This window comes from Drosophila mauritiana, chromosome 3R (genome assembly GCF_004382145.1).
Source record: "Drosophila mauritiana strain mau12 chromosome 3R, ASM438214v1, whole genome shotgun sequence".
Taxonomy (NCBI): Eukaryota; Metazoa; Arthropoda; class Insecta; order Diptera; family Drosophilidae; genus Drosophila; species Drosophila mauritiana.
The window spans coordinates 20,870,051-20,896,162 of NC_046670.1; the positions used below are offsets into that span (position 1 = coordinate 20,870,051).

At 45.6% G+C, this 26,112-nt stretch overlaps 13 protein-coding genes across 21 annotated transcripts in view; 5 read left to right on the plus strand and 8 right to left on the minus strand.

Annotated features, from left to right (window-relative positions):
- LOC117142211 (mucin-5AC) overlaps nucleotides 1–350 on the minus strand; it is a 28,143-nt gene extending 27,793 nt beyond the window's left edge. For all 5 annotated transcript variants that reach the window (XM_033306043.1, XM_033306044.1, XM_033306042.1 and 2 more), the window contains exon 1: nucleotides 206–350. The gene's annotated coding sequence lies outside the window, so the exon portion shown is untranslated. The remainder of the gene's footprint in view (nucleotides 1–205) is intronic.
- Nucleotides 351–573: 223 nt separating this feature from the next.
- On the plus strand, nucleotides 574–1,624 carry LOC117143900 (elongation of very long chain fatty acids protein F). Its single transcript, XM_033308806.1, has 2 exons — nucleotides 574–905; nucleotides 966–1,624. The coding sequence occupies exons 1-2, from the start codon at nucleotides 690–692 to the stop codon at nucleotides 1,509–1,511; spliced, it is 762 nt and encodes a 253-aa protein (XP_033164697.1). The 5' UTR covers nucleotides 574–689; the 3' UTR covers nucleotides 1,512–1,624.
- A 99-nt stretch (nucleotides 1,625–1,723) lies between these two features.
- LOC117143898 (nucleoporin Ndc1) lies at nucleotides 1,724–3,754 on the plus strand. Its single transcript, XM_033308803.1, has 2 exons — nucleotides 1,724–2,253; nucleotides 2,313–3,754. Exons 1-2 carry the CDS (start codon nucleotides 1,856–1,858, stop codon nucleotides 3,649–3,651), a joined length of 1,737 nt encoding a protein of 578 aa, XP_033164694.1. The 5' UTR covers nucleotides 1,724–1,855; the 3' UTR covers nucleotides 3,652–3,754.
- LOC117143899 (putative OPA3-like protein CG13603) lies at nucleotides 3,682–4,945 on the minus strand. Its single transcript, XM_033308805.1, has 4 exons — nucleotides 4,732–4,945; nucleotides 4,508–4,676; nucleotides 4,307–4,449; nucleotides 3,682–4,247 (listed from the first exon to the last, which is right to left on the minus strand). The coding sequence occupies exons 1-4, from the start codon at nucleotides 4,871–4,873 to the stop codon at nucleotides 3,940–3,942; spliced, it is 762 nt and encodes a 253-aa protein (XP_033164696.1). The 5' UTR covers nucleotides 4,874–4,945; the 3' UTR covers nucleotides 3,682–3,939.
- Nucleotides 4,946–5,088: 143 nt separating this feature from the next.
- Nucleotides 5,089–5,633, minus strand: LOC117142823 (putative OPA3-like protein CG43998). 2 transcript variants are annotated; one of them, XM_033307042.1, is made up of 2 exons: nucleotides 5,301–5,633; nucleotides 5,089–5,239 (listed from the first exon to the last, which is right to left on the minus strand). In XM_033307042.1, the coding sequence occupies exons 1-2, from the start codon at nucleotides 5,609–5,611 to the stop codon at nucleotides 5,089–5,091; spliced, it is 462 nt and encodes a 153-aa protein (XP_033162933.1). In that variant the 5' UTR covers nucleotides 5,612–5,633. The 2 variants fall into 2 exon arrangements, with proteins under 2 accessions (XP_033162933.1, XP_033162934.1); XM_033307043.1 differs by having other exon boundaries at nucleotides 5,154–5,239; nucleotides 5,453–5,633.
- A 33-nt stretch (nucleotides 5,634–5,666) lies between these two features.
- Nucleotides 5,667–6,529, minus strand: LOC117142820 (putative OPA3-like protein CG13603). Of its 2 annotated transcripts, none has more exons than XM_033307038.1 (3): nucleotides 6,158–6,529; nucleotides 5,932–6,100; nucleotides 5,667–5,874 (listed from the first exon to the last, which is right to left on the minus strand). In XM_033307038.1, exons 1-3 carry the CDS (start codon nucleotides 6,297–6,299, stop codon nucleotides 5,673–5,675), a joined length of 513 nt encoding a protein of 170 aa, XP_033162929.1. In that variant the 5' UTR covers nucleotides 6,300–6,529; the 3' UTR covers nucleotides 5,667–5,672. The 2 variants fall into 2 exon arrangements, with proteins under 2 accessions (XP_033162929.1, XP_033162930.1); XM_033307039.1 differs by having other exon boundaries at nucleotides 5,932–6,071; nucleotides 6,158–6,236.
- Nucleotides 6,530–6,545: 16 nt separating this feature from the next.
- On the plus strand, nucleotides 6,546–7,308 carry LOC117142821. The gene is made up of 2 exons (XM_033307040.1): nucleotides 6,546–6,733; nucleotides 6,836–7,308. Exons 1-2 carry the CDS (start codon nucleotides 6,644–6,646, stop codon nucleotides 7,211–7,213), a joined length of 468 nt encoding a protein of 155 aa, XP_033162931.1. The 5' UTR covers nucleotides 6,546–6,643; the 3' UTR covers nucleotides 7,214–7,308.
- Nucleotides 7,192–8,756, minus strand: LOC117142817 (26S proteasome regulatory subunit 4). Its single transcript, XM_033307033.1, has 2 exons — nucleotides 8,645–8,756; nucleotides 7,192–8,583 (listed from the first exon to the last, which is right to left on the minus strand). The coding sequence occupies exons 1-2, from the start codon at nucleotides 8,645–8,647 to the stop codon at nucleotides 7,267–7,269; spliced, it is 1,320 nt and encodes a 439-aa protein (XP_033162924.1). The 5' UTR covers nucleotides 8,648–8,756; the 3' UTR covers nucleotides 7,192–7,266.
- Nucleotides 8,757–8,955: 199 nt separating this feature from the next.
- Nucleotides 8,956–10,055, plus strand: LOC117142819. Its single transcript, XM_033307035.1, has 2 exons — nucleotides 8,956–9,315; nucleotides 9,376–10,055. The coding sequence occupies exons 1-2, from the start codon at nucleotides 9,034–9,036 to the stop codon at nucleotides 9,979–9,981; spliced, it is 888 nt and encodes a 295-aa protein (XP_033162926.1). The 5' UTR covers nucleotides 8,956–9,033; the 3' UTR covers nucleotides 9,982–10,055.
- Nucleotides 10,044–10,930, minus strand: LOC117142822 (40S ribosomal protein S19b). The gene is made up of 3 exons (XM_033307041.1): nucleotides 10,796–10,930; nucleotides 10,410–10,730; nucleotides 10,044–10,339 (listed from the first exon to the last, which is right to left on the minus strand). The coding sequence occupies exons 2-3, from the start codon at nucleotides 10,713–10,715 to the stop codon at nucleotides 10,178–10,180; spliced, it is 468 nt and encodes a 155-aa protein (XP_033162932.1). The 5' UTR covers nucleotides 10,716–10,730; nucleotides 10,796–10,930; the 3' UTR covers nucleotides 10,044–10,177.
- A 295-nt stretch (nucleotides 10,931–11,225) lies between these two features.
- On the plus strand, nucleotides 11,226–13,289 carry LOC117142818. Its single transcript, XM_033307034.1, has 5 exons — nucleotides 11,226–11,364; nucleotides 11,475–11,648; nucleotides 11,865–12,233; nucleotides 12,331–12,599; nucleotides 12,666–13,289. The coding sequence occupies exons 1-5, from the start codon at nucleotides 11,331–11,333 to the stop codon at nucleotides 12,933–12,935; spliced, it is 1,116 nt and encodes a 371-aa protein (XP_033162925.1). The 5' UTR covers nucleotides 11,226–11,330; the 3' UTR covers nucleotides 12,936–13,289.
- On the minus strand, nucleotides 13,279–20,384 carry LOC117142814 (glutamate dehydrogenase, mitochondrial). Of its 2 annotated transcripts, XM_033307029.1 has the most exons (6): nucleotides 19,888–20,384; nucleotides 15,446–15,880; nucleotides 15,060–15,379; nucleotides 14,747–14,951; nucleotides 14,308–14,346; nucleotides 13,279–13,969 (listed from the first exon to the last, which is right to left on the minus strand). In XM_033307029.1, the coding sequence occupies exons 1-6, from the start codon at nucleotides 20,303–20,305 to the stop codon at nucleotides 13,698–13,700; spliced, it is 1,689 nt and encodes a 562-aa protein (XP_033162920.1). In that variant the 5' UTR covers nucleotides 20,306–20,384; the 3' UTR covers nucleotides 13,279–13,697. The 2 variants fall into 2 exon arrangements, with proteins under 2 accessions (XP_033162920.1, XP_033162921.1); XM_033307030.1 differs by lacking the exon at nucleotides 14,308–14,346.
- A 620-nt stretch (nucleotides 20,385–21,004) lies between these two features.
- On the minus strand, nucleotides 21,005–25,755 carry LOC117142815 (putative fatty acyl-CoA reductase CG5065). Of its 2 annotated transcripts, none has more exons than XM_033307032.1 (6): nucleotides 25,654–25,755; nucleotides 23,940–24,175; nucleotides 22,373–22,767; nucleotides 22,061–22,170; nucleotides 21,541–21,991; nucleotides 21,005–21,482 (listed from the first exon to the last, which is right to left on the minus strand). In XM_033307032.1, the coding sequence occupies exons 2-6, from the start codon at nucleotides 24,159–24,161 to the stop codon at nucleotides 21,065–21,067; spliced, it is 1,596 nt and encodes a 531-aa protein (XP_033162923.1). In that variant the 5' UTR covers nucleotides 24,162–24,175; nucleotides 25,654–25,755; the 3' UTR covers nucleotides 21,005–21,064. The 2 variants fall into 2 exon arrangements, with proteins under 2 accessions (XP_033162923.1, XP_033162922.1); XM_033307031.1 differs by having other exon boundaries at nucleotides 23,940–24,193.
- Between the last annotated feature and the right edge of the window lie 357 nt (nucleotides 25,756–26,112).

Consider the following 26,112-nt stretch of genomic DNA (forward strand, 5'->3'; position numbering starts at 1 on the left):
AAATATGAATTAATTACAACAATTTTGTGTCGCTCGATTCGATTCACGCAATATTATGGCTCGCTCTCATTCTCTCTTTCTGGCCTGCTCTCTCACTCTCATTGGCAAACGCGCACACAAAATTTATTTTTTTTTTGTATTTTAACTTCACGAATTTTATGACTTTATTCACTTTCATTTGTGGCCAATTGGACACATTACACACCTTATTGCGATGCGTTTACGGCGGCGGCGAGTGCGCACATTTGTTTTGGAATTTATATGCTGTATTTAACGGAAAATCGACGAATCGACGACCGTAACTCCGTGCACTTTTCCGACCGCGACAACAACAAAATGTGATGTGACCGAAGACGGACGACTGTAATATGCCAAAGCCACAACCTGTGCAATCGATAGTTCGGTGATGCCAGATTGTGCCATCGATGCAACAATCGGTAGCGGACTTATCGATCAGCCAACAGTATGGCAGGGCTTTTTCCAAATAACAGTGTCAATTACATTTATTTAAATTTATTTAATTTGGTATTGCACACAACTCAATCTAACTTGCCTAGGGAACTTACTCATTTAAAAAGTAAGCATACAAAATCTTTAGGTTTTCATTAGCAAAGACATGAGCCAGCAAGGCGGCTCAACAGTTGTTTTATTTGTCAAATTGAAAAGTACACAATAATTAGGCAACAGAAATGTTGGAAATATTTAGAACGCCCTATGCGGACTCCAAACAACTGCCGTTGGCAACTGGACCCGGTCCCATCATAATTATCCTCATTGGATACCTACTGGTAGTTTTTAAGGCCGGCAGGAAGTTCATGGAACATCGAGAACCTTATAATCTGCGAGGAGTGCTTAAGTACTATAACTTGTTCCAGATCGTCTACAATATAATGATGCTTCTGCCCGTGAGTCGAAATTTTGAGCCTACATCCTTTTTTTTCAATTGATAAAAGCTTCCTTCGTAGGGATACTACTTTATGTTGGTATTCCAACCGTACAACTTTCGCTGCATGACCGTCCTGCAGCAGAATCATCCGCTGAAGAACTGGGAGCGCTGCATCAGCTATGCCTACTACATAAACAAGATCGTTGACCTGCTTGACACCGTGTTCTGCGTGCTGCGCAAGAAGTACTCGCAAATAACGTTTTTGCACGTTTTCCACCACGTCCTGATGCCATCCGCCGGATACTTGATCATACGATTCTATGGCTACGGAGGTCAACTCTTCTTCCTGTGCTCCTTCAATGTATTAGTTCATATTTTCATGTATGCCTATTACTATGCGGCCATAGAGGGCAATACGGTGCGTTGGAAGCGGTACTTGACCCTCATGCAAATGCTGCAGTTCCTCCTCATGTTTGGCCATTGCGCCTTAACCGCCATGCAGCGGCAGTGCACTGCATCGCAGGGAACCCTCTTTCTGGTCAGCTGCTCCGCGACGATCATGTTCATCATGTTCGCCAACTTTTATTTCCAATGCTACCTCAGGCCGAAGCATAAGAAGAACTGAAGCTTAAATTAAGTCGAAAATTGAAGATATATTAATTTAGTCATACGTTTTTAAGGGCCATTTAATAGTGAACTTGCTAGTTTTACAAAATTGTGCTTTGTAATTAAAGAGATGTATTTCAAAAAACCGTTTTACATTAGGGTTACTCACTACTGACATCAAATGAGTTATCGATTACGGGCAGCTCCAGTTTCCGCATGCGGTCACACCTAAAAGTGCAACAACGCGCGCGTTGTCGGCAACCGTCGAATATTTGCAATTAATCGCGAAATCAATTAAAAAATTATAGAATTAAATCAAATTATTGGTGATACCTCGATGGTCTAGCAGTTCAGATCGCAAACATGTCTGCCAGCTCCTCCAGCAACGCTTGCAAGCTCTTGCTGCTCGGCCGCTGCCTGCGCGCCGTGCTCCTCAGCGTGGGAATCCAATTCCTGCTGCTCACAGTGTTCCTGCTGTTTGTGAACTTCCAACTGTTGCATCCGTTCGCCTGGGTGACGGGAACACTGCGTCTGGTAGCCAGTTGGTACACCTGGTTTGCCAGCATCCCTCTGGTAGCCTCAGTCGTGCTCTACGGTGTGGTTCTGTGCCAGCAGCACTTGTCGGAGCGACGATACTGCCCAACTCGCTACCGGTGGCTCCTGCACTACGGTCCACGCAAGGTACTCTTTCTGTTTGCCCACCTTCTGGTCGGCCTGCTGACCGCCTGGCTATACACGGGCTATCTGCACACAGACTATCAGTAAGTATACATACAGTTGGTTGAATTCGGTCAATACCTATGCTTCCTTTTATTTCCAGACACCTGAAATATAAGTGCTATGGCCAGGATTGCATTAGTGCTTACAATGTCTATCTACTAGGCATCGGCATGACCGCCGGCTGCTACTACTTTGTCTCCGTTCACATGCGCCAGGATATCTCCATTGAATTCCCCATCGTGGAGCAGTCGCGGGCGGAGAAGATGCGAGAACTGCTCTACGCCAGTTTGGCGAAATCTTTAGTAAGTTCGCTGCTGCCTACGATCAGTTACACCGCCGTATTTTGTCTTTTCGGACCCATGGTATGCCACAGACTTAGTCACATTCTCTCTGTGGACATGGACGAGCGACTGGGTGGATTCTTCGGAGTAGCCACCAATGTGCGCCTGCTTTTTTACGGCTATTTGCTGACCGCACAGATTCTGAGCAACATGCACCTAATGCGTTGCTTTTACGGCATTCTGCTCTCGGAGGATTTTCCACTGGTGGTGACTAAGCCGCGAGCTGCTTTTGCCCATGAACAGGAGATAACCTTGGTAGCGGGTCTCGGAGTCTTCAATGTGTATGCGGTGCAGTGCCTTGCTGCTCATCATTTCTATAAGATGGCGTTGCGAAAGAACTCGCCACAACGGGCAGAGATATTCCAGCTGACTGAGCCGGGCAACCGTCCAGCAAGTTGGCGCTCCCTCTGCGACCAGTGCTTGAGCATTCTCGGCAGCTTTACCGAAGAGCTAATCGAGTCCATGCAGAAGATAAGTATGCTCAAAGGCGCCCAGAGTCTGCCGATGCCGAAGATAACCGAATCGCTTACAACTAGCTTGATGGCCGAGAAGGTGTTGCTGCAGCAATACAACCAGAAACACGGCATTCGACCCATTGTGTCGCCCAGTCGCGAGGTTGCTGTAGATCGTCCAGCGGATGGCATCCCTCATTTTCCCAACTGGTGTGAGCGAGTATCCACGCAGTTGGAGCAGTCCCTACAACGGTTGATACAGCGCGTTCCCGGCATTGTCTACTTATTCAACGAACCCGAAGGTGCCAAGACCACGTTTCTGCTGGCCAACTCTCTGCCCGTAGTGTATATGACGCAGGCTCTGGCTCAGGTGTGCGCAGCCTCGCTCAAAGAGGATCCATATGGAGTGGTGCAGAACGATTTGCCGGCTATCATCAAGGCGATCAACAAGCTGCGAAATGAGCTGGATAAGCTAAGTAGCGTGATAGGCAACATGAGGACATCCAGCTCCAGCTTCAACGTGCTTCGATGCGCAGTGCGCCGCAGTCTGTACGCCATATGTTTCCGGTTTAGCGATTATCTGGATGATCTGCTGCCCCCTGGAGAGGAACTGCGCCAGCTGCAGGACCTGGTCTGCCAGGAGTAAACCCATCCATCACTTCATACACTCATCTTGTACACTGTTTTTCATCTCTTTAGTTGTTTGTCTGCGGTAACAATAAAAATTAATAAATATAACTACAAACGTCCAATAGTTATAGAATACTATTGACTTTTATACTTAAAGTACGAAATGGTAACACGCGATTTGATCATAACTAGCACTGATGAAATGGTCTGCAGGTTGAATGTGTACAAGCGGCCAGCCTCACTGTTCCTCCATCGCCACCGCCATCATGAGCAGGGCCAGATCCTGCTCTAGCTGCCGCTTTGGTCAAAGCTCGGCTGCTTTTGTAGGCAGTGAGCTGGCAACGGTGGCTGCCTCTCCCAGAGACTGCTCCAGCTGCACGGCCACCTCATCCAGGTGTTGGAGAGCCTCCTTGGCCTTGCGGTTGCGTCCGTCCACGAAGATTTGCGTGTCCAGGAAGTGCAGGGCGCGGAAGGCCATACCGCCTTGCGGGTCATATAAGCTGTCGAACTTTTTCGGATTCCTGGCGCTGGCACTCTGGTCCGGCGTGTCGGGATCGAAGGGCACGTATTCCTGAATGGGCTCCTTGTGCCACCGGAAAATGTTTCGCGAATCTGAAAGGAGTTGGAATATGATTACGTGATACTTGTTTTTGGTTTGGAGGAAATGGAACCTAGATCAGCCAGCACTCGCGTCATTTCTCGTATCTGGGCATCCTGTCGCTCCAGCCGAAAGTTCATCTCCGTCAGCATATTGGTCAGTGCCATCTTCTCCGATTGCGCCAACTCGTTTTTCTTGTTCTCCTTGATGGTTTGACTGAAAGGTGGTTGGATCAATATAGCTCTGGAATGGCTTGGGATCTCTGTTTACCAACCGTGAGTACTCGAAAATCAAAAGACCGGCTCCGATCGAGAAGATGATGAACTCGCCCAGCAGATTGGCTCCCAGCTCAATGGCCATCGCCTCGTTCAACGGTGGAACATTAACGCGACCACCCATGTTCAGGGCCCACATCTTGGTCTTCACCTCCACCCAGTTGTAGACTGAAAATGTGGGATTAGAGCCCGTAATCTCATCTAATCACATCGCACCACTTACACTGTGCGGGCGGCATGCATATGTACTTTCTGAAGAAGGGACTCGACTTGGCATTGGACTTGATCACGTTGGCTATCGGCTTGCTGACCTGCTTGATGGCCAAGATGCCGAGCTTGGCCGCCGGGAAGACGCCAATAACCATTGTTTTTCTTTACTACTGTTTTTCTTACTAATAACTATTACAAAATATTCGTGCAAAATTAGAGATGTGTTTAAGGAAGCGGTGTGCGTAGCGATGCACGATAGTGATGACAATTTGAAACTGGAAATATAACCGCAAATAATAGGCAACTCTCGATAAAACGAACTTGGAAATTACTCATTTATTTATTTTTTACATAATAAAATTATAAATCCTTATTTTCCCACGTTCTTCAGGGCTGCCATAATCCAGTTTATTTCCCTTTGGTTCCGTTCCACATCTGCACTGATACAGTCCACGCACTCATCTAGAACTCTTTTCTGATCCTCAATTTCCTGGTTCTGTTTCTTAGTTTTTGCATATGTTCTATAAAAACAAATAATTTTATAGAAATACAAATTATTAAATCATTTCAAATAGTTCACACTTTGAAAGCTCATAGTATATGAGACCCGCGCCGATGCCAAACACAAAAGCCTCACTCAGCATATCAGCGCCCAATCTGGTGGCGATCGGAGTGGAGAGGGATGGAATCCGCCTGGGCTGCTTTAATCGAAGCATACGAAGCTTGGAACGAACCTCAAAGGTGTTGTAGAGCTGGGCAGGCGGAATGATGATGTAGCGCCGGATGAAGGGATGATGCTTGCCCATCCAAATCAGAAGGTCTCCGAATGGCTTGCTAATCCGTTTCACGCCATGAATGAAAATTTTTCCAACTGGGAAACTGCCAATCACCATTGTGCGTTACATAAAATTTGGCACGTATATGTACACTGGCGACTGAGATTTCCAGGCCAATTCAGTTACATTCCAAATCCCCTGTATTGCTATATGCCGTATAGGTTTCCGTATAGGTTTCCCTGCTTCCCAGCTTGCTCCTCAGCTGATTGATTTCCTTGGTCTGGCGGGTGACCTTGTTGGTGAGGTCACCAATTCTTTCCTCCAGCTTCTCCCGATGCATCTTGTGTTTTTCGTGCTTCAACCTGTCATTCTTGGCTTGCCTAAAAGCATATTTGAAATAAGTCGAGATTTCTTTGTGATAATCGAGGCTTGCATACCTTTTGAACTCCCCGACAATCAGCGTGGCGCCAATAATGAAGATGACCATTTCGCCCAGGATATCGCCACCCATTTGGATAGTCATTGCGTCAGTGAGGGGAGGAATTAGACGAGGTTGGCCAAGTCCCAGCATCCACATCTTGGAGCGCACATCAATAACGTGGTATACTGAACATTATACTGGTTATGATGATAACTAGTGGGCATTCCACGCATTTAACTTACATCTCGCCGGAGGAGCAACCACCAGGGTTTTGAATGACTTATTCTTTTTGGCCGTTTGCTTGATCAGATTGCCAATGGGCTTACTAATGTGCTTAATGGCAAGTAAAGCTAGTTTAGCCAGTGGAAAGACGCCTACAACCATTGTGCAATTTCCAATTTTCGACTGAATTCCCTAAGCTCCCTATAACCGAAAATTTTCAAATTTCAAATAATCTGTTCTTCAAATTATTATTTAACTCAATTTTTGAGTCGCAATAACTTTAAATCTTCTGATATCCAAATTCAGCACTTAAAAACTTGTACTCTTTTTAAACTTCTTGTTATTTTTTAACAACTAAAAGATTCTTGAAAGATGTTTACACAGTTTAGTTTATGAATCGGTAATATTTGGCATGTAAAACCCGGTCACACCTGTTACAAAAAACGCTCGTTTTGTTTGTTATTAAATCTTTACCTCTGCCTGCTTTAATATTCTGCATAAAAATAATGTCGGCACTTGGGGATTCGGATGATGAAACTGAGTTTAAAGAGATCAGCTCGACTAATTATCATCGTGTTCAGGAAAAAGTGGCAAAAGTAAGTTTAAAATGAGTTTGGCGTGGCCAGCTTTCATGATGAAATCAGCTGGCTTTACATTGCCGAGTAAACACGACTACTAAATACCCTTTCCCTTTCAAGATAAGCTATGCAGATGGAGTTGCCGATGGCAGGGAAAAGGTCTTCCAAGAGAGCTTCGATGAAGGCTTTGAGAATGGCTTCAAAACCGGATTCGAACTGTCCAAACTGAGTGCCTTCTATGAAACCATAAGTAATGCGGGGGTAGCAGACACTTTAGAATGGAATGCAGAACGAGAGGCTTATCAAAAACTCCAACTGGCAGATGCAACAGATAAAGCACACTTCACATATTTGGAGAATCAGGGCGCTCCACTCAACGTTATATCCGAAAAACAAAGGACCTATGTGGACGACCTCCTAGGAAAACTGGCACAGCAACTCCCGGCAACTACGAATTTATTCACATCGGGGAGCGATTCTAGTGTTAATGTGGTTTAATGCATGTGTTTGGGAATTATCAAAATTAACTTGAAAGTATATCTTCGCTCGACTTATAAATAAAGACCCTCGGGCGTGCCCTCCTTCTTCCGGTACAAGACGCTCTCCTTTGACTTCTTGAAGTCCTCGTTGGTCACCTTCATGCGGCGTTCCCGCAGCGCCATCAAGCCGGCCTCTGTGCAGATGGCCTTGATGTCGGCGCCGGATAGATCATCCTTGGCCATGATCAGTTCGCTAAGGTTCACGTCCTCGGCCAGCGTCATGCGAGATGTGTGGATGGTAAAGATTCGGCGCTTGGTCTTCTCATCGGGCAGCGGGAACTCGATCTTGCGGTCAATACGACCGGGTCGAATGAGCGCCGGGTCAAGGGTTTCGATACGATTGGTGGCCATGATCACCTTTACATCGCCGCGCGAATCGAAACCATCCAGCTGGTTCAGTAACTCCAACATAGTACGCTGAATCTCCCGCTCGCCGCCAGAATTTGAATCGTATCGCTTTGTGCCCACGGCGTCGATTTCGTCGATGAACACAATGGATGGAGCGTGCTCTTCAGCCACACGGAAGAGCTCACGAACTAGCTTGGGTCCGTCGCCTAGGTACTTCTGGATCAGCTCTGAGCCTACAACGCGCAGGAAAGTGGCCGAGGTCTGGTTGGCCACTGCCTTGGCCAGCAGGGTCTTGCCTGTGCCAGGAGGCCCATATAGGATGACGCCCTTGGGTGGCTTGATGCCCATTTCCTCGTAGTACTCGGGATGGGTCAGTGGCAGCTCGACAGACTCCTTGATCTCCTGGATCTGAGTGTCCAAGCCACCGATATCTGCGTAAGTCTCCTGCGGGGCCTTTTCCAGTTTCATCACCGTGACCATTGGATCCGTGTCGTCGCTGAGAACTCCGACCACAGCGTGTACTTTGTGGTTGAGCAGCACGGAGCAGCCTGGTTCCAGCTGATCCTTGTCCACAAAGGACAGAATGCTGACATAGTGCTCGGAGCCCACCGATGTGGACACGATGGCGTGGTTGTCGTCGATGATCTCCTCCAGGTTGCCCACGGACATGGGGGTGCCGCGCAGATCGTCAACCTTGGAGCGCTCCTCCTCGTTCTTCTCATCCTGGGGCTTTAGACGCTCCTGGTTGCGGATGAACTCGTCCTCCATCATCAGGTAATCCTTGATGCGCTCCAGCTTGAGCAGCTTAAGGCGGCAGCGGGTGTGGGGCGTGACCTGGGGCAGCTTCATGGCCGCATCTGGACCCTTTGCGCGCCTCTTCTTCTTGCCAACGCGCGTTGGGATTGGAGGCTCGTACTTCTTCTTTTTATCCTTGTCATCTTTCTTTTCGCCAGCTCCCCCTTGAGCCGATTGGTTTTGTCCCTGCAAATGTATTATTCTCGATTGTAAATGGGTTCAGGGTGTTCTGAAGGTGATATTTTACCATTTTGTCTTGGTGCTTGCTGCTGTGCCGAACGTTTGATGAACTTTTTACTCTTTATTGTCGGCAACAAAATTACTAGTCATTCGCGTTAGCTGTGGTGCCGTACTCTGCAAATATGAACGTCTGGCAACTCTAATGGTGAACAAATATTTTTAAAAAACGTGAAAATCAAAATAGGCAGGAAATGCTTAAACAATCAGATTATATTAAAAGTAATGATTAAGAACCAAAATATAAATGATTTCAAGACTGGAAATAACAAATTTTAATAGTCACTGTTTTCATATACTTATCGATTACTGTAAACAAGCTGAGTGTTTCAGTCTGGCAACGCTTGCAATTAGTTCGAAAAGAGCATTTGTTTAAATTTGTTATATTGCGACCTTTTAATGGATCAAAATATCAAGAATGTTGATCTCAAACTGGATAACATTGAGGTTCTGACCAGTGGGACAACCGCGGAGTTCGTGAATGGCATCCTGGACTTTTTGCTTTACCAACGCCGGCAAATCCCCTTTGTGTACAAAACATACAAATATTATGTGGACAAATGGTCAGATGCGGATGAATCGGAGGAATCCAAGGATCAGGAGTCCTTTGCCCACTACCAAAGGAACCAGCAACGCTCCAAGGCAAAGGCCACCAAGGAATCCATTAGTGACATGAGAGAGGTGAGTTTCCCCTAACATCCAGGACTCCTTTGGTCTTTACTTATTAGTTCTCTGCTACAGGTCATCCGACAAGCCTTCAGGAGCTCTGAAGTGAAGAGCCTGCGATTTCTGTTTGGCAACAATATTTTCATGCCCTCGGAGGCCTATACCGTGCACATACCACATGATTCCATATCCAGAGATCACTATTGCGAGCACCATGCCCTGCCCGAAGGTCGCATCAACCAGGCGCTGCTCCGCCTGCTCACCTGCGAGGAGCTGTACAGGCTCTTCTCTACCGAACTGAAAGTCACCAACGTGTTTCTAGAAATGGAGCTCCTTACAGACTCAGATCGTCTCCAAGGATCCCATTGTGACTCATTTAATCTAATCCCTAAGCATGTATTAAGCCAACTTCCGCGCAGCTGCAAGGACATACACCTGCATCTACTGCATTGCAGTGAAAACACACCAAATGAATTACGCTGCTGCAAGGAGATGGACATTTACCACGATCTTGGCGTGTTGAATCTGGATAAATCTGGGGAAGACGTTAGCCAGACCAACGAAGAGCAGGTCTTTTTGAAAGCAGCAAATGAAACCAGCGGTTGGTGGCAGGCCGAGATCATAGTTCGCGGTTTCAGAGCTCCTGGCAACAAAAATTCGGATGATTTGTGGTCTAGCTAACATTTTATAACTTGGGTTCTTGCTATTCGGCGTGTTTGTGCCAAAAATAAAGTATCAAATCGTTTACATTTCAAGTATTAAGTTATTTTATTATATATATAGTTGTTTAATTTTATTTTTGGTGTCGATTTATTGAGAATGTATTGAAAATACAAGGCACTCAAAGACGCTCCATCGTGGTATTGGTATTAGCATCTTAGGTAGTGATAATCATGGGAACTGGTGCATTGCACTCTCGCTGCTTGGCCACAATCTTGTTGGCTATGCGATCCAAGTTACGTTGTCCTTGCGGAGTCAGCTTGCGACCACCATCCGGGTGCCTCTCCACCATGTCAGCAGCTTCCAAGGCTTGCAGAGCCTGTTCATTTGTTAGATACATGACAAGAAATATTTAACATAACCTAAAAACACAAGCATTTCCCACTCACCTTGCGAATGCAGCCATCCGATGCGCGACAGTGCTTGGCCGGACGAACTCCGTCGCGCTTGCGCCCGCTGTAGATCTTGGTTAAGTCCCCAACGCCTGAGGGACTGCGCAGGTACAGGTGTCTCATGATGGAGGCACAGCGAGTGAAGAACCAGTCGTCGTCGGTAGGAGCAGTCTCCTTGAACTTGCCAGTCTTCACGTAGACGGCCTGTTCGGGCACATCAATTTTTCCGGATTTTTTGAGAAAAGCAGCCATATTTTTGGTCAGAACGTGCTGATCAACATCCTTTACTGTAACTCCAGGCATGTTGCTCTCTAAGTTCTTGAAAGCACGTTTTTAAGGCCCACGTGTCCGATATATGTATGTATGCATATAAGTAGTCTTACCTTTTGAGAAGAAAAAGTTTTGCGTCCTGTCCGTTTGCTGACTTTAGTCAAAATGGACGATTGACAAGTGACGTTTGACAGAGTGACCAGGTCATTGACCCTAAAAGGATTACTTTCCGATAGTTTTGGTTAGCTTGGCAATTCTTTTCGAAAACTTAACCTATAAATTTTGAAAGGAACGCAATGTAGCAAAACTACTGTCCTTGGTGACAGGCTTAAGGTAGACTAACAATGACAATTTTATGACACTGAAGCCCTATGAAGTAAGAATTAAGGAGCAGCTGTATTTGGTTTTTTATAAATAAATAAAACGATCTAAGCTCATTAAGGAGCATTAAAAGAGGTTTGAATACAGCGCCATAGTGTGACCAGCTTACGGAGCATTGAAGGTATTTCTTGCTTTAAGAATGACCACGGGGTGGTCACACTAGAAATACAGCCAAACAAAACAACAAAAAGCATTCCGAGCGCTAAGAAATATATATCTTTCGACTTGACTCATTCGCATTCCGGTTGACCGTGTCGCGCCTGCAGCATGTCTGAAAAGCCGACTGTTCTGATTTTGGGTGGTAAGTGGCCCCCCTGCATCCTCACCATCGTCATCCTGCCCCCGCTCCCCACTCCACACTTCCGCTTATCAGCATCGCTGACTGCATCGCTGCTCTTCCTCTTCCCGCAGGCTGCGGCTTCATTGGACGCAACTTGGCCACTTATCTGCTGGACAATGAACTGGCGCAGGAAATACGACTGGCCGATAAGACCCCTCCACAGATGGCATGGCTGAACGAGGAGCAAACGCGGGTCTTCGAGAGCGATCGTGTGGAGTTCTGCAGCGCCAACCTAATAAACGCCGGTAGGTAATCATTACATTAGGGTGCCTCTTTCCACCAGGATGCGGATCACAACGCCTATGGGGATCCATACTCCGCTATTAATCTTCTAGTAGAAAGAAAGAGCTATCGAATATAGAATTTTCAAGTACCACCTTGCTATCGCTGCCCGTAACGAGCCACCCTAATGCATTTGCACCTAAACTGGTTATAGAACGCTGCCCTTTGTTTTCTTACAGCCTCTTGCAAGGCGGCTTTTGCGCCACACCCCATCACCGGCCGGGCCTGGGACATTGTCATCAATTGTGCGGCCGAGACGCGTGCCAACCAGGATGATGCCGTGTACAAGGAGGGTATCCTCAAGCTCAGCTTGAACTGCGCCAACGAGGCTGCTAACCAACGGGTCAAACGGTACGTGGAACTCAGCTCCGGTTGCGTGAACAGCAGCGAGAAGACGCAGCTGAAAGAGGACTGCAAGACGGATCCCTGGACGGGCGTGGCCAAGCAGAAGCTGAAGGTGGAGAAGGAACTGGCCAACATCGACGATCTCAGTTACACGGTCGTCCGTTTGCCCGTGGTCTATGGCATTGGCGATAAGCGCTATTTGAGTGAGTGTCCCCTCTTCGCTGATACCCGATAATTGATGTAATTGACAAAGCCCGTGGGTTAAACCCGAACCCACCACCCATTGCCTTCCGTTCACAGTGCCGCGCATTATAATCGCTGCCATATACAAATACCTGAACGAGACAATGAAGCTGCTGTGGAACGATGCCATGCGTTTGAATACGGTGCACGTATCGGACGTGTGCGCTGCCGTTTGGCAATTGGCTCAGAGTCCCAAGACCGCCGGTCAGATCTACAACATCTGCGATGATTCAGCATCGACGCAGGGCACCATTAGTAATCTTTTAGTGGATATTTTCGACATCAATTTGGATTTCTTCGGCCTTGTAATGTCGAATTTGGCAAAAGTAAGTTAGCATTTAATCAGCGCACTAAGCTTTAGCTTATTGTTTATTATACGCTTGAATTTGCAGCTTTATCCCACGGACACCGTCAGTGAAATCAACGACAAGCACATGGCACCCTGGGCCGAGATTTGCCAGCGCAATGGCATCGACAACACCCCGCTGACACCGTACCTAGATGAGGAGCAGCTTCAGCATAAGCACCTCTACTTGGATAACACGAAACTGAAAGACTTTGGCTACGTGCTGCAGCATCCGAAAGTGACTCGCGAGCTGCTCATGGAGATGATTGACGACTATGTGAAGCAGCAATTGTTTCCGAAATCGTTGGTTCTTTGACTCACTGCTCCTATCAAAAGATTGCACCACGTTGACATGCACTCGGACCCGGAGACATATATTCCCTGTAGCTTGTAGTCCACTAGTTCTTTAAACGATTATCAAACCTCTTCCAATTTGTATACGGACACGGATACTCTCACATGTACGCTGTGCTGTATCTCCGTTTTTATCACAAAAGTGTACTTATAGTATTATAGAACCCATATATTTTTTATACATTCCAGTCGATCCAGCGATATATACGTTTTTGCGTACGAGTAGTTTATTATTGAGACTAACAATTGTATTCCATTGTGATTAGCTAAGTGACCAACCGCAATCGACAATTAAAATGCACTTGTTTAGAGTTTAGTTTTGTGTATATTTGATTATTTTAATGTTACGGCAACGGAGCGATCGTACGATAAACGCGACTTGACGGTACGAGACGTTGCGATACATAATTGAAAATGCAATTGCTTCACTTTGACGCTCATTAACTTAAAAATTACAGAAAATCAACAATAATAAGCTCGCAACTTGTTCAACTTAATACGAAACACGGGCGAAAGTTGGCTTTTGTTTTGCTTTGTTTTTTAAAAGAGTTATTCCGGCCAGCTCCAATTGCCATAGATATAAATTACGATTCTTGCATTTCGGTTTTGTGACTTTTCATCTAAGACGGCGGTGCATGGATCAATAGCAATAGTTATGCTCTTGAGTTCGATTGCTTAATTAACTAGTTAAGAGTCTGGGGGCTAATCAGCACACTCAGCGGGCTTAGAAGGCCAGGCCGGCATCGCGGTATGTGGTGAAGATCTTCTCAATGGAGTTGACGTAGGCAGCGGTTCTGAGGTCGAGGCCCAGGTTGTACTTCATGGCCGTCTTCATGATGGCGCGGGCGGAGCGCTCCATGGTGTAGTCCAGGCCGGAGTGCACGATGTCCTTCTCGGAGGCGCCGGAGATGCGCTTCTGGAACGACTCGGAGGGGGTCACGGGGATGCGACCGCCCACACGGCCGAAACGACGCTCCAGGGACTCTTGCACGGATTCTGCAGGGAGACAGCGATGGGGGAAACAAAAGGACAAAGCGATTAGTTAAGAGTGCCACATGCTCAATGGACAACATAGACATATATGACAGGGTGTATTAAGCCACCAAATAATTAGATACCGATTTAAAGCATAGGATTGGATGGTTCCTAGTATTAGTCTGATTATGATATTGTGTTTTTTGTTTGGATAAAGCAGAAACAACAAGTAATATATGCATAGAATAAATGTTACAGAACATAACTAACTACAAAAAAGGTTAACATGAGGTAGAAATAGTTTTTTGGGCTTAAGGATGGATAGGTGGTAACGAAAAGAATTAATAATCAGAATGTACCGTCATTAATGATTCTTTCAATTGACTGTTGGACTGAGGCTACATTGTTGATAGAGAAACGGAAAAAGAAGAAGAATAAACAACGAATTACTTAGATGATACTTCAAAATTAAATTACGATCTTAGAGTCTCTTGGTTATGGTTTGATTTTCAGGTGTAGGTGGATAGGATCGAAAGTAAATTGACGAGAAACGAAATTTGGAAGTACTGAACCAATATGGGAAGAGCAAATGCCGAAAGAGCAAGCGCTATTCTGATAGGTTTTGTGTTTTCTAAAATAAATAGCATAACTAATCCATAAACCGATCAATGAGATGGCATGATCAATGGGCCAAAGTATACTTATTCAGATAGATAGATAGATCGATAGATAGAGAGATGAGGAGCAAGTGCCTTCAAGAGCCTATTGTTCTGGATAATAATAGTGATATAAACTTACCGAGCAGATGGTAGTTGGACTCGCGCTCATACTTGAAGGTCAGGCGACCGTACGAGACGTGGTTCAGGTTCTTCAGCCACTCGAAGAAGGAGACGGTGACACCACCGGCGTTGATGTACAGATCGGGAATGACCAGGATGTTGCGATCGATGAGGATCTTGTCGGCAGCGGGGGTGGTGGGGCCGTTGGCAGCCTCGGCAATGATCTAAAATGTATGAAAATTATTTTAATAATTTATAAAATAACTATATATAAACGGGAATATATTCCCATTTTTACAGGATATTTTTGTTATATACAATTTAAACTATACCTTAGCTTGGATGCGGTTGGCATTCTCGCTGGTGATGACCTTCTCGACGGCAGCGGGAATGAAGATGTCGCACTTCTCGAACATGAGGTTCTCTCCCTCGTAGGGCTTGGCGTTCTGGTAGCCCACAATGGTGCCGTGCTCGTTCTTGTAGTCCTCCAGCAGCTTGGGGTCAATGCCCTCCGGGTTGTACAGAGTGCCGTCGTGCTCAATGACACCGATGCAGGTGGCTCCGGCGCGGGTCAGATAGCGGGTGGTGTGCAGGCCCACGTTGCCGAAGCCCTGGACGATGAAGGTCTTGCCGCCCCAGCCGGGAGTGGTGCCTAAGAATGTAGATATGACCATTAGGATGATGCTCTTTCAAAACTAAAAAATGATGCAACACTCACCGATCTGGCTCATGTAGTTGGCCTCGTTGATGAAGTTCTCCAGGCCGTGGAAGACACCGCGACCGGTGGCCGAGACGCGTCCGTGGATACCGCCCTGGTTGATGGGCTTGCCGGTGACACAGGCATGGGCATTGATGTCCAGGTGACCGATGGTCTTGGCATAAGTATCGGCAATCCAGGACATCTCGCGCTCGCCGGTTCCCATGTCGGGGGCGGGCACATCGACGCCGGGTCCAATGAAGCCCTTCTTGGCCAACTCAAGGGTGAAGCGACGGGTGATCTTCTCCAGCTCGTGCTCGGAGTACTCCTTGGGGTTGATCTTCAGACCGGCCTTGGCTCCGCCGAATGGCACATCCACGCAGGCGCACTTGAAGGTCATCAGGGCGGACAGGGCTTTGACCTCATCGCGTGACACATCCAAAGAGAAACGGATGCCTGCAAGGGAAAAGAATTGCATAAGCACATTACGTATACGACAGGTGTGCTCGGAACTTTAGGCGACCTTGTTGCAGCTTTCATTTTTGGCCTAAATCCAACAGACAAATCCAAAAATAGACGACAAACTACACGAATTCCTCGCGGAAAGCAAAAGTTCTCCTCGAATCGATGATACAACCGAACATTTCTTGGCTGGTTTGCTAAAGCACGTGCCCTAAAAACGAAATCATTGCATCTGGCAGACGTGGGGAAACCTTTCGCCGATGGCGCAACAATCCCATGAACAGAAACCATAAAAACCCCTCCTTGGTTCTTATCTTTATTTGCTTGGCACATATAATTTTGATATCTTTGGGAAGGCGGCGATTAGATAAGCCAAAGTTTCCTGCTTGTAATTCGAATTTAACAAGCGTGTTTTAATTGTAAGAACTTGAAAGTGCAAAGTGCGCAAAATTGCGTTTTTATGGATCGATAAATATATATGCTGCTTTATTGGCGAGAGCAAGTTCCACCAAATGGCTTTTATACATACGTAAATTTGTATGCAGAACTAGGTGAATTAATGACTTACCCATTAGAACCCCGGGACGAGCCCCCAAAAAACAAGACTATAAAATCCCAAATTAACTTATTTCTTGCGATTAAATTAAATGCCGTGTTGCCAAGTGGACGATAGTGACCATGAATCAAGCGAACTTTTGATTTCTCCACACAAGAAACAATCTCAGAATTCACTTTTGGCACTCGAAATGAGTTCTCGACATTATCAGCTGTGTAGCATTTTTTTGGGGCCCGGCAACTGGAACTTATAAACAAATAAAACGATGAGTACACAAGTTCAAAAATTACCAATCATTATGTACCGACTGAAACTTATTGGTGTATCATTGTTTTTCAAGGGGCAGTCTGATTTTAAAGTACACTATCCTGTCGCGACTGAAGTGAATTATGATCCGGTATGCTTGTAAACAACCTAAAAATAGTTTCTTCTGCGCTGTTACTGAATCTATAATCTTAAGGAGCACACAATCTTTGCTCTTTAATAATAAACTTTTAGATAAGTGAGCTGGTGTTGAGAAGATTATATTCACGTAGCATTTCTTAGTACTAAACAAGACACAATAATATTGTGAGATCATTCAGTCAAGCGAACGTGGACCCTTTGCAGTTTATAATGAGTGCTTTTTGAGTCTGCAGAACCCTTTCTTCCAGCCATTCGGCGTCTTCTCTCCGCCTTTCCGCTGAGTGAGCTAAGCCCTCATATCGAATCGAACCCCAAGTCCAGCTGAGAATGGTGCTGACTGTACCCAACGCGCTTGACGACAGCGAATCATTCTCTATTTGGCGAAGCTCCAGTCTTCGCCTTTCTTTTCGCTTATGTTTACCATAAAAAACGAACAAAAAACAGCAGCGCCGATATACGAAATGCCAGAGTAACAGCAACAACTGGCTTGAACCGGGGACTTTTTTTCGTTTTTTTGCCCAAAAACTTTTCGAAAAACAATACAGAAATAATGAATCTATTAAGGTTCCGCAGATAGCTGCTGCCTATATAGTCTAGTTGGGCATGCTGCTTATACAATCGGTGGTGCGATAACACATTTGGGGGCTCGATCGTGTGGCTGTGTGTGTGTGCCATATAGCCACGTCTATAAGTATGCCCATATGTATATATCCCCCCATTGGCAACAGGCGACGATCTTTTTGTTTTTCGAATAGACCAAACCGGTTGCCTCAGCAAGTCAGCTGACCAGAATTCTACGCCATATGATTAGAATGCCGCCGAGTGCAAAAACTTCTCCGAAATCTTTGGTCAGGGGGGCCTTGGGATCTCAATGCTCGATAAGAACGGAAGTGACGCAGATATGGACGCACCCCCAGCGACGTTAAGTGCTAAGAAAACTGCCATTTCGATGTCGATGCCATCGTGATCAACTATTTAGCTGTGAACTAGATAATGGGGACAGGTTTGTTTGTTTTTTCCAGTGGGGGTAAGTATCGGAATCAACTTGAGTGTAACACAATTAACACGATTTGCATACGCATTTTTCGAGTGCAACTCTCGACGGGTAGCAAATAGAATCGGAACATGTTTGTCAATAAGATAACTGCCAAGTACTTGAACTAATGTGTGTGCAAATGTCGCCACATGTCTATAATAAATATGTATAAATAATATACTGGCGATAGGGCGCCGCTTTACATTATCAGTTTTGTATTTTGTCGCGTTCGATTCGAGTTTGAATGCATCACTTGTACTTGTAGTTGGGTAATTGCAGAGCAGACCCGTCAATTGGCTAGACAATTTAGATCGGTTCATCGACATGTGTAGAAAGTTCCATAGCCGCAGGCCAGATCAAATCGGTTTTGAATGGACCCCCATGTGTTAAAAAAAAAAAAAATGAAAACCAGCACAGTGGTACAGGGTATGACGCATATGGTATATCTTAAACTCGCAGTTTCTGTTCAATTCTTTTTTGGCACAACGTGACTATCACGTGAACAAACCGAACGGACAGACACCCCGGACAAATTGAAACCAGTTCTTCAGAGGCACACACAACCCAACATTTGGGCAGGGAACCAAACGAAACGAAATTCATGAGCCGGCTTTTTTTTTTTTAAGGGGCACTTTTGCCGAAATTCGAGACCGGACTTGATATATGTACATACGCAGAACGTATTAAATAATTAACAGCTAAATGGCAGATGCATCAGCGGGAATTAGCATTAATTAGAGCATGGAGCGCACAAAATGGTGGCCATTAAACACTGTCCATTGATCTAGTGGTACTAAGTAAATAAATAGACTAGCAATTTTTAGCACCTTCGACTGAAATAGCAGAGCTCTATTTGAGTGAATCATTAACGACGAGCCATAAGGTGAATTCAACTCACTTAGTAACAGGCTGTTTACAACTTTTGGTGACCCAACTAAGCCACATGATCGATCGATCTATGGATCGAAAACAAGATCATAAAGTGCTAAGAAGCGTGGCAATAATCGTAAACAACAAATTGTAGGGACATAGCGTTTTTTCGGCTGTTTTTGTTTTCTATTTTTGCGCATAACCAAGGTCAGATAAGATTCCCTAGTCGAATATTTTTCACTACATATTTGTTAGTTCTTTTTTTTTTTTGATAAGCACCAAGCTGATTCTATAATTAATAATGTGAGACGAAGCAAAAAATACAGAATTCGGAACAAACAATTTGAGTGGCCTGACAACAAGGGGTTTTTTTTTCGGTGGTTGGGGGCGTTACTTTTTGCCCAGCACTTGACACACTGTGCAGTGGTGTGTTCTCATTTCAATTAGAAAGCAAAACACAAGCAAAAGTTCATTATAAATAGCACCCAGCCAAAGGAAAAACAAACAGCAGCGAAAGAATCGAAAAATACATTTGCCAGCTCGAAAATAATGAAATGTGCGAAAAGCGGGCAGTATATTCAGCATATGTACAACTGTTTTTGAATGGTGGCACACTTGAAGGGTTTGGAAATCTAATGCAAACACGTGTGCCCAACGCCCGAGCCTTATGCAATGCGGCCTAAAAACCTCAAAGAACAAAAAAAAAAGAAAAATATGGGGAGAAAGGGGGAGCCCAGTCGGCTAAAACGTAAACAAAACAGGCGGCGGCGGTACATGCGCAGAACGTGAGGAAAAGGGGTCTGGTCTGTTGTGCTCATATACTGGGGGTTACATAACTTGAAAAATCAAGACGAAATGCCAGAAATGCCTAAGGAAAAATCGATTTTGCATCGAGCAACAACAGCTGTTCTGAGGGTTATTTAAAACTTAACTAAGTGTTGACAAATTTTAGCTTTAAACTTGCTAGGTAATTGCTTTTTTCGTTCCAGACTTTCAAGAAAAAACTGAATCATCTAGTGATAATGGCACTTTTGTTGGCATCCCCTTTGGAAACCTTTTAAAGTCCCATTTTGTACTAGCTACTTGCAGAGCTCTCACTTCTTATTTCTAGGGTTATCTTGGATCAACACTTGCCTCCCTTGGTGGGCGTCTTGTGGGTGCTGTGCTGGGCGCGGTAGCCGGTGATCATCTCGTAGTTGCCGGCATCGCGGCGCAGGGGGAATGCGATCTCGATGATGTGGTCGCAGGGCTGCATCAGCATGAGGATGCCCTTCACCTTCTGCTTCTTCTCGTCGCGGGTCAGCTTGCCCTTCATGTCGTCCACCAGCGATTCCTCGGCGATTTGGCAGCCGCGATGGAAGAAGTACTCGACCATGTCAAAGAAGCGCGGATCCTTGGCGGTGGGCACATCCTTGAGGCGGTCGGGAATCTGGTGCTCGGTGGCATAGCCGCGGCTCGACTGCATCACAGCGGTGGGCAGTGCCTTGGCCAGCGTGGCCAGCTCCTGCTGGTGGCGGGCGCCCTGGCGGGCCAGACTCTTCAGGTGATACATGCTGCTAGTTGCTTGGATTCCTCGGGTTCCAACTCTTTTTTTCTGTTCTGCACAACCGCTCGCTACTCGACGCCGCACCAAACTGGCCGAGGCACTCGCATAGATATGTATATATATGTCGGCTTTTTCGGAGAGCCGAGCTTTTGGCTCTCTGGCGAGAGCGGTGCAAACTTTTCACCGAAAAGCTCTGTGGGTGGAGTGCCCGCTAGAAACGCGGCACCGACGCCGGCGGATTACTCGCTTCGTTGCCAGGGCGAGATTAGGTATTTGTTATCGGTTTCACGTTCACGTTTTTCTTTGACTCCAAGATTAAGCTATGATTTATCATCTTCGGCTATATGTTGAATTCAGGGGGGATATTTGGAACTGAATTTCTTTAGAAAGCATCGTAATATTTTATATTTTATTTCTATAGCATGTCCAAATAGTGTATTTATCAATAAATTGTTTATTATTTGAATACCTACTGATACACTTGATTTTATATATTTTTTCGGCAATTAAGATTTAGTTTTTTTTGAGTGTTTCTCTACGTTTTTATTTAGAGCTCATACTTTTAGGAATTTACTCCGTTACTTTGGGGTTTATCATGCTATTAATCTTTTACAAAATTCCTGTGCTTGTAGGTTTTCTTGCTTTTAAACCTCATCTAGCTGAAACCCATTTATTTAGTTAAAATTGAAATAAAACACAGCTAGCTTACTTAAAAAGAAACAAAATCTTGTGGACTATATTTGAAGTACATAATTAAAGAAGGGTTTATACATGTATGGTGCTGTTTCGCTCATGGTAAATGGTGCTGAGCGAGGATCGGATGAAGGCATCGCTCCGCTCCACGAAGCCATCCAGATGGGTCCACAGGAACCAGAAGCTCAGGGAGAAGAACAGCACCTTGCTGACCCAGTCGAGGATATACAGGCGGCGCAGGACCTTCCTGGCCTGCGGCAGAGTGTCCTCGCTCTCGCCCAGGATATAGGTGCGCATGCCCACGATGTAGTTGCTGATGTATGTCTCCCAGTTGACCTGACCCACCGACGTGTCGAAGAGGTCCTGATCCAGGAGGCTCAGCTGACTGCTCATCTCCTGGAAGCGCTCGTTGCGGAACTCCCACTTTTTCGTTGTGTAGTACTGCAGCAGCTTCAGACCCATGGACACTTTGCGTTGGACATTAAGTAAGCTGGTTGGGAATAATCCATGTATTAATGTGATAACTCCAAATTTAAGCGTTAACTTACAATGGCTTTTGGCCAAAAACGAGCAGCCAAAAGTCGATGAAGTAGGCGGGCAGATAGTGGAAGAAGATGACGCAGAAGAGGTGGTGGTAGTAGTTCTTTTTGATGGATCCACCCGGATACCAGAGCGCAAAGCTGAGCGGCGTTTCGTAGAAGAATCGACGGCCCGTCTCGATACTGTCGCCCCAGGACATTAGCGCCTTGCTGGAGATGCACAGATTGCAGAACTCGACACCCGTCTGCTGGTTACCCTTCTCCTGGCTGGCCTTGCCGCGCTGATAGCCGCACAGGATCATGCCGTTGATGGCCTTGTCCACGGGTATCACGGTGGAGGCGTAGTCCGGATTGCAGTGCATCGATCGGATGACTCCGCGGGCAGCGCCGATCATTAGGCCAGTGGGTCCATTGACGCCCTCGATCCAGCCGGGCAATGGCTCGTGAATGGCGGCCGTCACTGCAATGGATTTAATAAAGCAATTAGCCAGGAGGCACAAAAACAGAGTAGACACTATGGTGTACCCACCGATCGAGGGCCTTGTGATGATTATGGGCAGCTTATTGTTGTATCTGCAAATTAAATCTTCCGACAGCGCCTTGCTGTAAGCGTACGTGTTTGGCAAGCCGTTTAGTAATCTGAAAATAAGCCAAAGAAACTGGTTATTAGGTGCCACCAAGGTACGTCTGTAAAGGAGCACGAAACTATAGGCACTTTATTATATTACAGCCAGTATTTAGTTAGCCCAAATCTTTATAAGCGTTTGTTTGCCAAAAGTAAGTGCTGCTCAAAATTGATTGGATGTTAATAATAACAGAAAGAGCAATGCCAGCCACTTACTTGGGTGTAATCTCCGCCAGAGCTTCGTCGTCCATCGTCTCCACCATCTCGATGATGGAGAAGGGATTCTGTGGAGCCGGGTAGGCTCGCTCCTCCAGAACGCTCTCGTTGCACTGGCAGTATGAGGTGGACACGTGGACCAGAGCCTGCAGCTGGCTCATCTTCTCGGCAAGCCGGAGGACCTTCAGGGTGCCCACCACGTTCATCATGACCATGGGACGCAGCGGCTGGTCGAAGCGCACATTGGCCGCACAGTGGAAGACCACCTCGACGTTGGAGGCGAGTGTGTTGGTGTCATTGGCGCTCAGGCCAAGGTCCGGCTCCAGCAGATCGCCCTTTACCACGCGCACCTTGTCCACGATGCCGGGATTCTTCTCCAGCAGCTTGCCAAAGATCTGAAAGCGAAAACAAGAGTCGGTCGGTCGGTCATTAGTTAAGTGTCATGGCGTTGGAATTGCAATTTGGATCCAAACGGCCTGCTGTTCCACTGGCTAGAATCGCCTAATGGGCCATGTCGCTGGTTTTAGCGTTAGCTTAACGTCCAACAATTAAGAGTCATTGTAAGTTTTTGGATTTTTTCTACCAATAATGATCACCTTGACTTATAAACGCCGTGGATGTGTTTGAGTGGGTCGCTTTGTGGGCTCCGCGTAACACCGGATCCAAGTGTCTTTGAGCTGTGCGATAATTTGGTAATTTGCGGGAGTTGCGTTTGAGGTTTTCCCTTTTTTGCCGGAGGGCAAACGGGGTATTAGTTCAGTTATGGCGTATAATTACATAGAATTTATATCTGAGTTCACGTGCGAGTGCGTCGCGATTCGGATTCGGATTCGGAATTGTCAGGCTGTCTGAAGTGGAAATTATGGCTAACGGCCGGTGGGCAAGGCCATAATACTGAAATACAGATTGCTTCGCATTTTGTAAGATCTTTATTGACATGTGGCTGAATTGAAATGGAGTGTCTCTATCTATGACTGACTCACATATCTCACTTTAAAATAAGCGGAAAACCATTATACAGTCATAAAAGTATAATAAATAAATGATTAATTGTATCAAAACTATACTAGCTATGCAATGAGAGACTTACATACTTATGTACAAGCTAAAATTTTGGGGTTCTCAGTCGTAATAAACCACAAGCAGTATTATGAAATATCAAAATTTATTGGGGAATTGCGAAATTAGCTTCAGTCAGATAATCTTGGTGGTTTAGAATTAAATATTGCTCAATACTTTTTGGAGAAACCCCGGAAATGTTATTTTTCTTGCTTCAGCTGGTAATTATTAGAAAATTCAAATCACATAAATCAATATTCTCAGTTTTAATTGGCAACATAGCCATTATACGATTCCATGGAATTTTGATGCACTTCGTTGCACTTTATATGGCCATTACGCATACGTCATGTGGTACAACGGAGAATGGCAATCTAAGTAGCTGCTATTAAGCTGCTTAAAACGAGGGGGCTGGGCCTTATTTACGAGCCATAAACTATTCAATTTACAGCATTTAATAATGGAATGCTGTGGGTTCCGGTAGTTGGAGGCGAATCTGGAAACTTACCACACACTTGAAGTACTGCTCCTTGCGCACACTGGGATCGACCCCCTTTTTGGTGCGTATCAATAGATATATGACGTTCAGGTCGGCACAGCTACGCAGTAGTTTCTCCACCAGAACCTTGCCCATGAATCCGGTGGCACCCGTAATAAGGATGGTTTTGTTTGCATAGAACTTGGAAATATCGGACTCGCCGCAGTCGGCATCGCTCCTCAGTATGTCCATGGTTAAGCAGCGATCTGAAATCGGAAAGAAGTCTATGCATTCATTGTGAGAGTAATGCTTTAAAGGCTTTAGTTGAATTTGTAAAATTTAGCAAGGGAAGTGTCGATGAGGTCGTGTTACTATCATATTTATATTTTCAAGTTCGCTTTACTGGCCGTTTGTTTGTCTAACCTACTCCGCGCCAGATTCTATTTCAATGTCAGCAGCGGATACTGGTGAAATACGATCAGGCAGAGACAACTGCGGAGTGTTGACCAACCGCTTGTAATTGCCGCGGCCAATTGGGATTTCGGGTGTCCGTTCCCCTGGAACCCCCGATCTCCATCCCCATCCACAGCCCCATCACCACCTGGGATACCATCACACCTCGCACATCATCTGTTTGCGTTGGTAAATAGTGACAAGTTTAAAGACCTGTTAGCGGCCACCGACTGTTTGTTTATTTCATGTTTGGAAAGTGTACGTCCCGCAATGGGTTAATGTTTGGACCATTGCTTTATTTTGGGTTTTTATTTTCGGCTCTTCAGTTTTTAGTGTGTGCATTAGGCTCTTGGGCAATGCGAGTGCGGGTGGAAGTCCAAGCAATTAGCCAGCTTATGATGACTTAAGCGATTTCCACCCATAAAAAGCCACTGCATTTCACTCTCGTTTTATGGGTGCACTGATTAAGGTAGTTTACTTTTATATGCAGTCATCGGGAGAAACATAATAACCAAACTCTTATGGAATGTTTCTCATTGTAATAAATGCGCTGCCGCTTTTTTTCCATTGCTTAACATTTAAGAATAAAACTGAATCATTGATTGATGGCAAAATTATAGAATGCAGCATTTGTTAAGTTATTCAAACACAATTGTTTACGTTTCCGACAAGCCAATTAAAACATCTATAAGTTATTCACTAATTCTAGTTTCTCGTACTATATTTTCTTCGGTACAAGTGTCTTATAGTTTACTCAAAAGTACACTCAATATTTTAATAAGGAAAATACAACTATTGATATGTTTCTATAATAATAAACTTAAAGTTGAAAACTGTGTTGTCCCAAGAAATTGTCTGCTTAAATATGCATAATTTGGCAATCTCATTCACTTATGCATATATGTGTCTCCAAACAAAAGACTTAAGACACAAACTCGAAACAGTTTGCTCTTTTCCATTCTAACTGCATTCATTTCCATTGAATTTTATTCCCATTGTTATGTCCGATCCGATCTCAGTTTTTTTAATTCCTGAACTAGCACACACTATAACACAGCATTTCACGCCTCCTTTTTGGGCGGACGGACAGATTCACGTAACTTGAGGCACGCAAATTATGACATTCGCACACATTTCGCTTGCAATTGTTGGATTGACTTTTGTTTTCATTGGGGCTTTTCGTGTCAATTGTAAGGGCAAACACACACGGAGCCAAAGTTCACGTGGGGATTAGGATGGCCAACGACTATTGGGCCAAGTTATTAGCACCTCGATTGAATCTGAAACTCACTTCTCAGGCGACGGTGACTGGCGAATCTTCGAGTGTTGTTGGCGGTCTCGAATTGAATCGGTTGAAAACTCAGCGGCAACTGAATTGAAAGCGGGCAATTGGCTTGAAGTTATACTCGGCTCAAAGGAAACTCGGTTCTGCCGGCGTCGCTGCCTCGCCAACGCCGCACCAACACAATTGCCCGCTCCGTGTGAACGTGTGCGCAGGCAGGTGTGTGCCTGTGTGTGTGCTGGCCAGGTGAGCAGCGCTGCTTTCCGGGTTGTATCAGGCGTAAGATGAGCTTGCCCTCAGCCAGGCAATAAAGCCGAAAAACACACACCGAATCGAAACACTCGAATTAAAGCCAATTAAACGGCACTTAAAGTACTCCAAGTCGAGCGAGGGCAATGCTAATGGAACCCCCGTCTTCGGAATCGGGCCATCCGAACTGCAATGGCCTGACAACTCTGGACGGAGTCC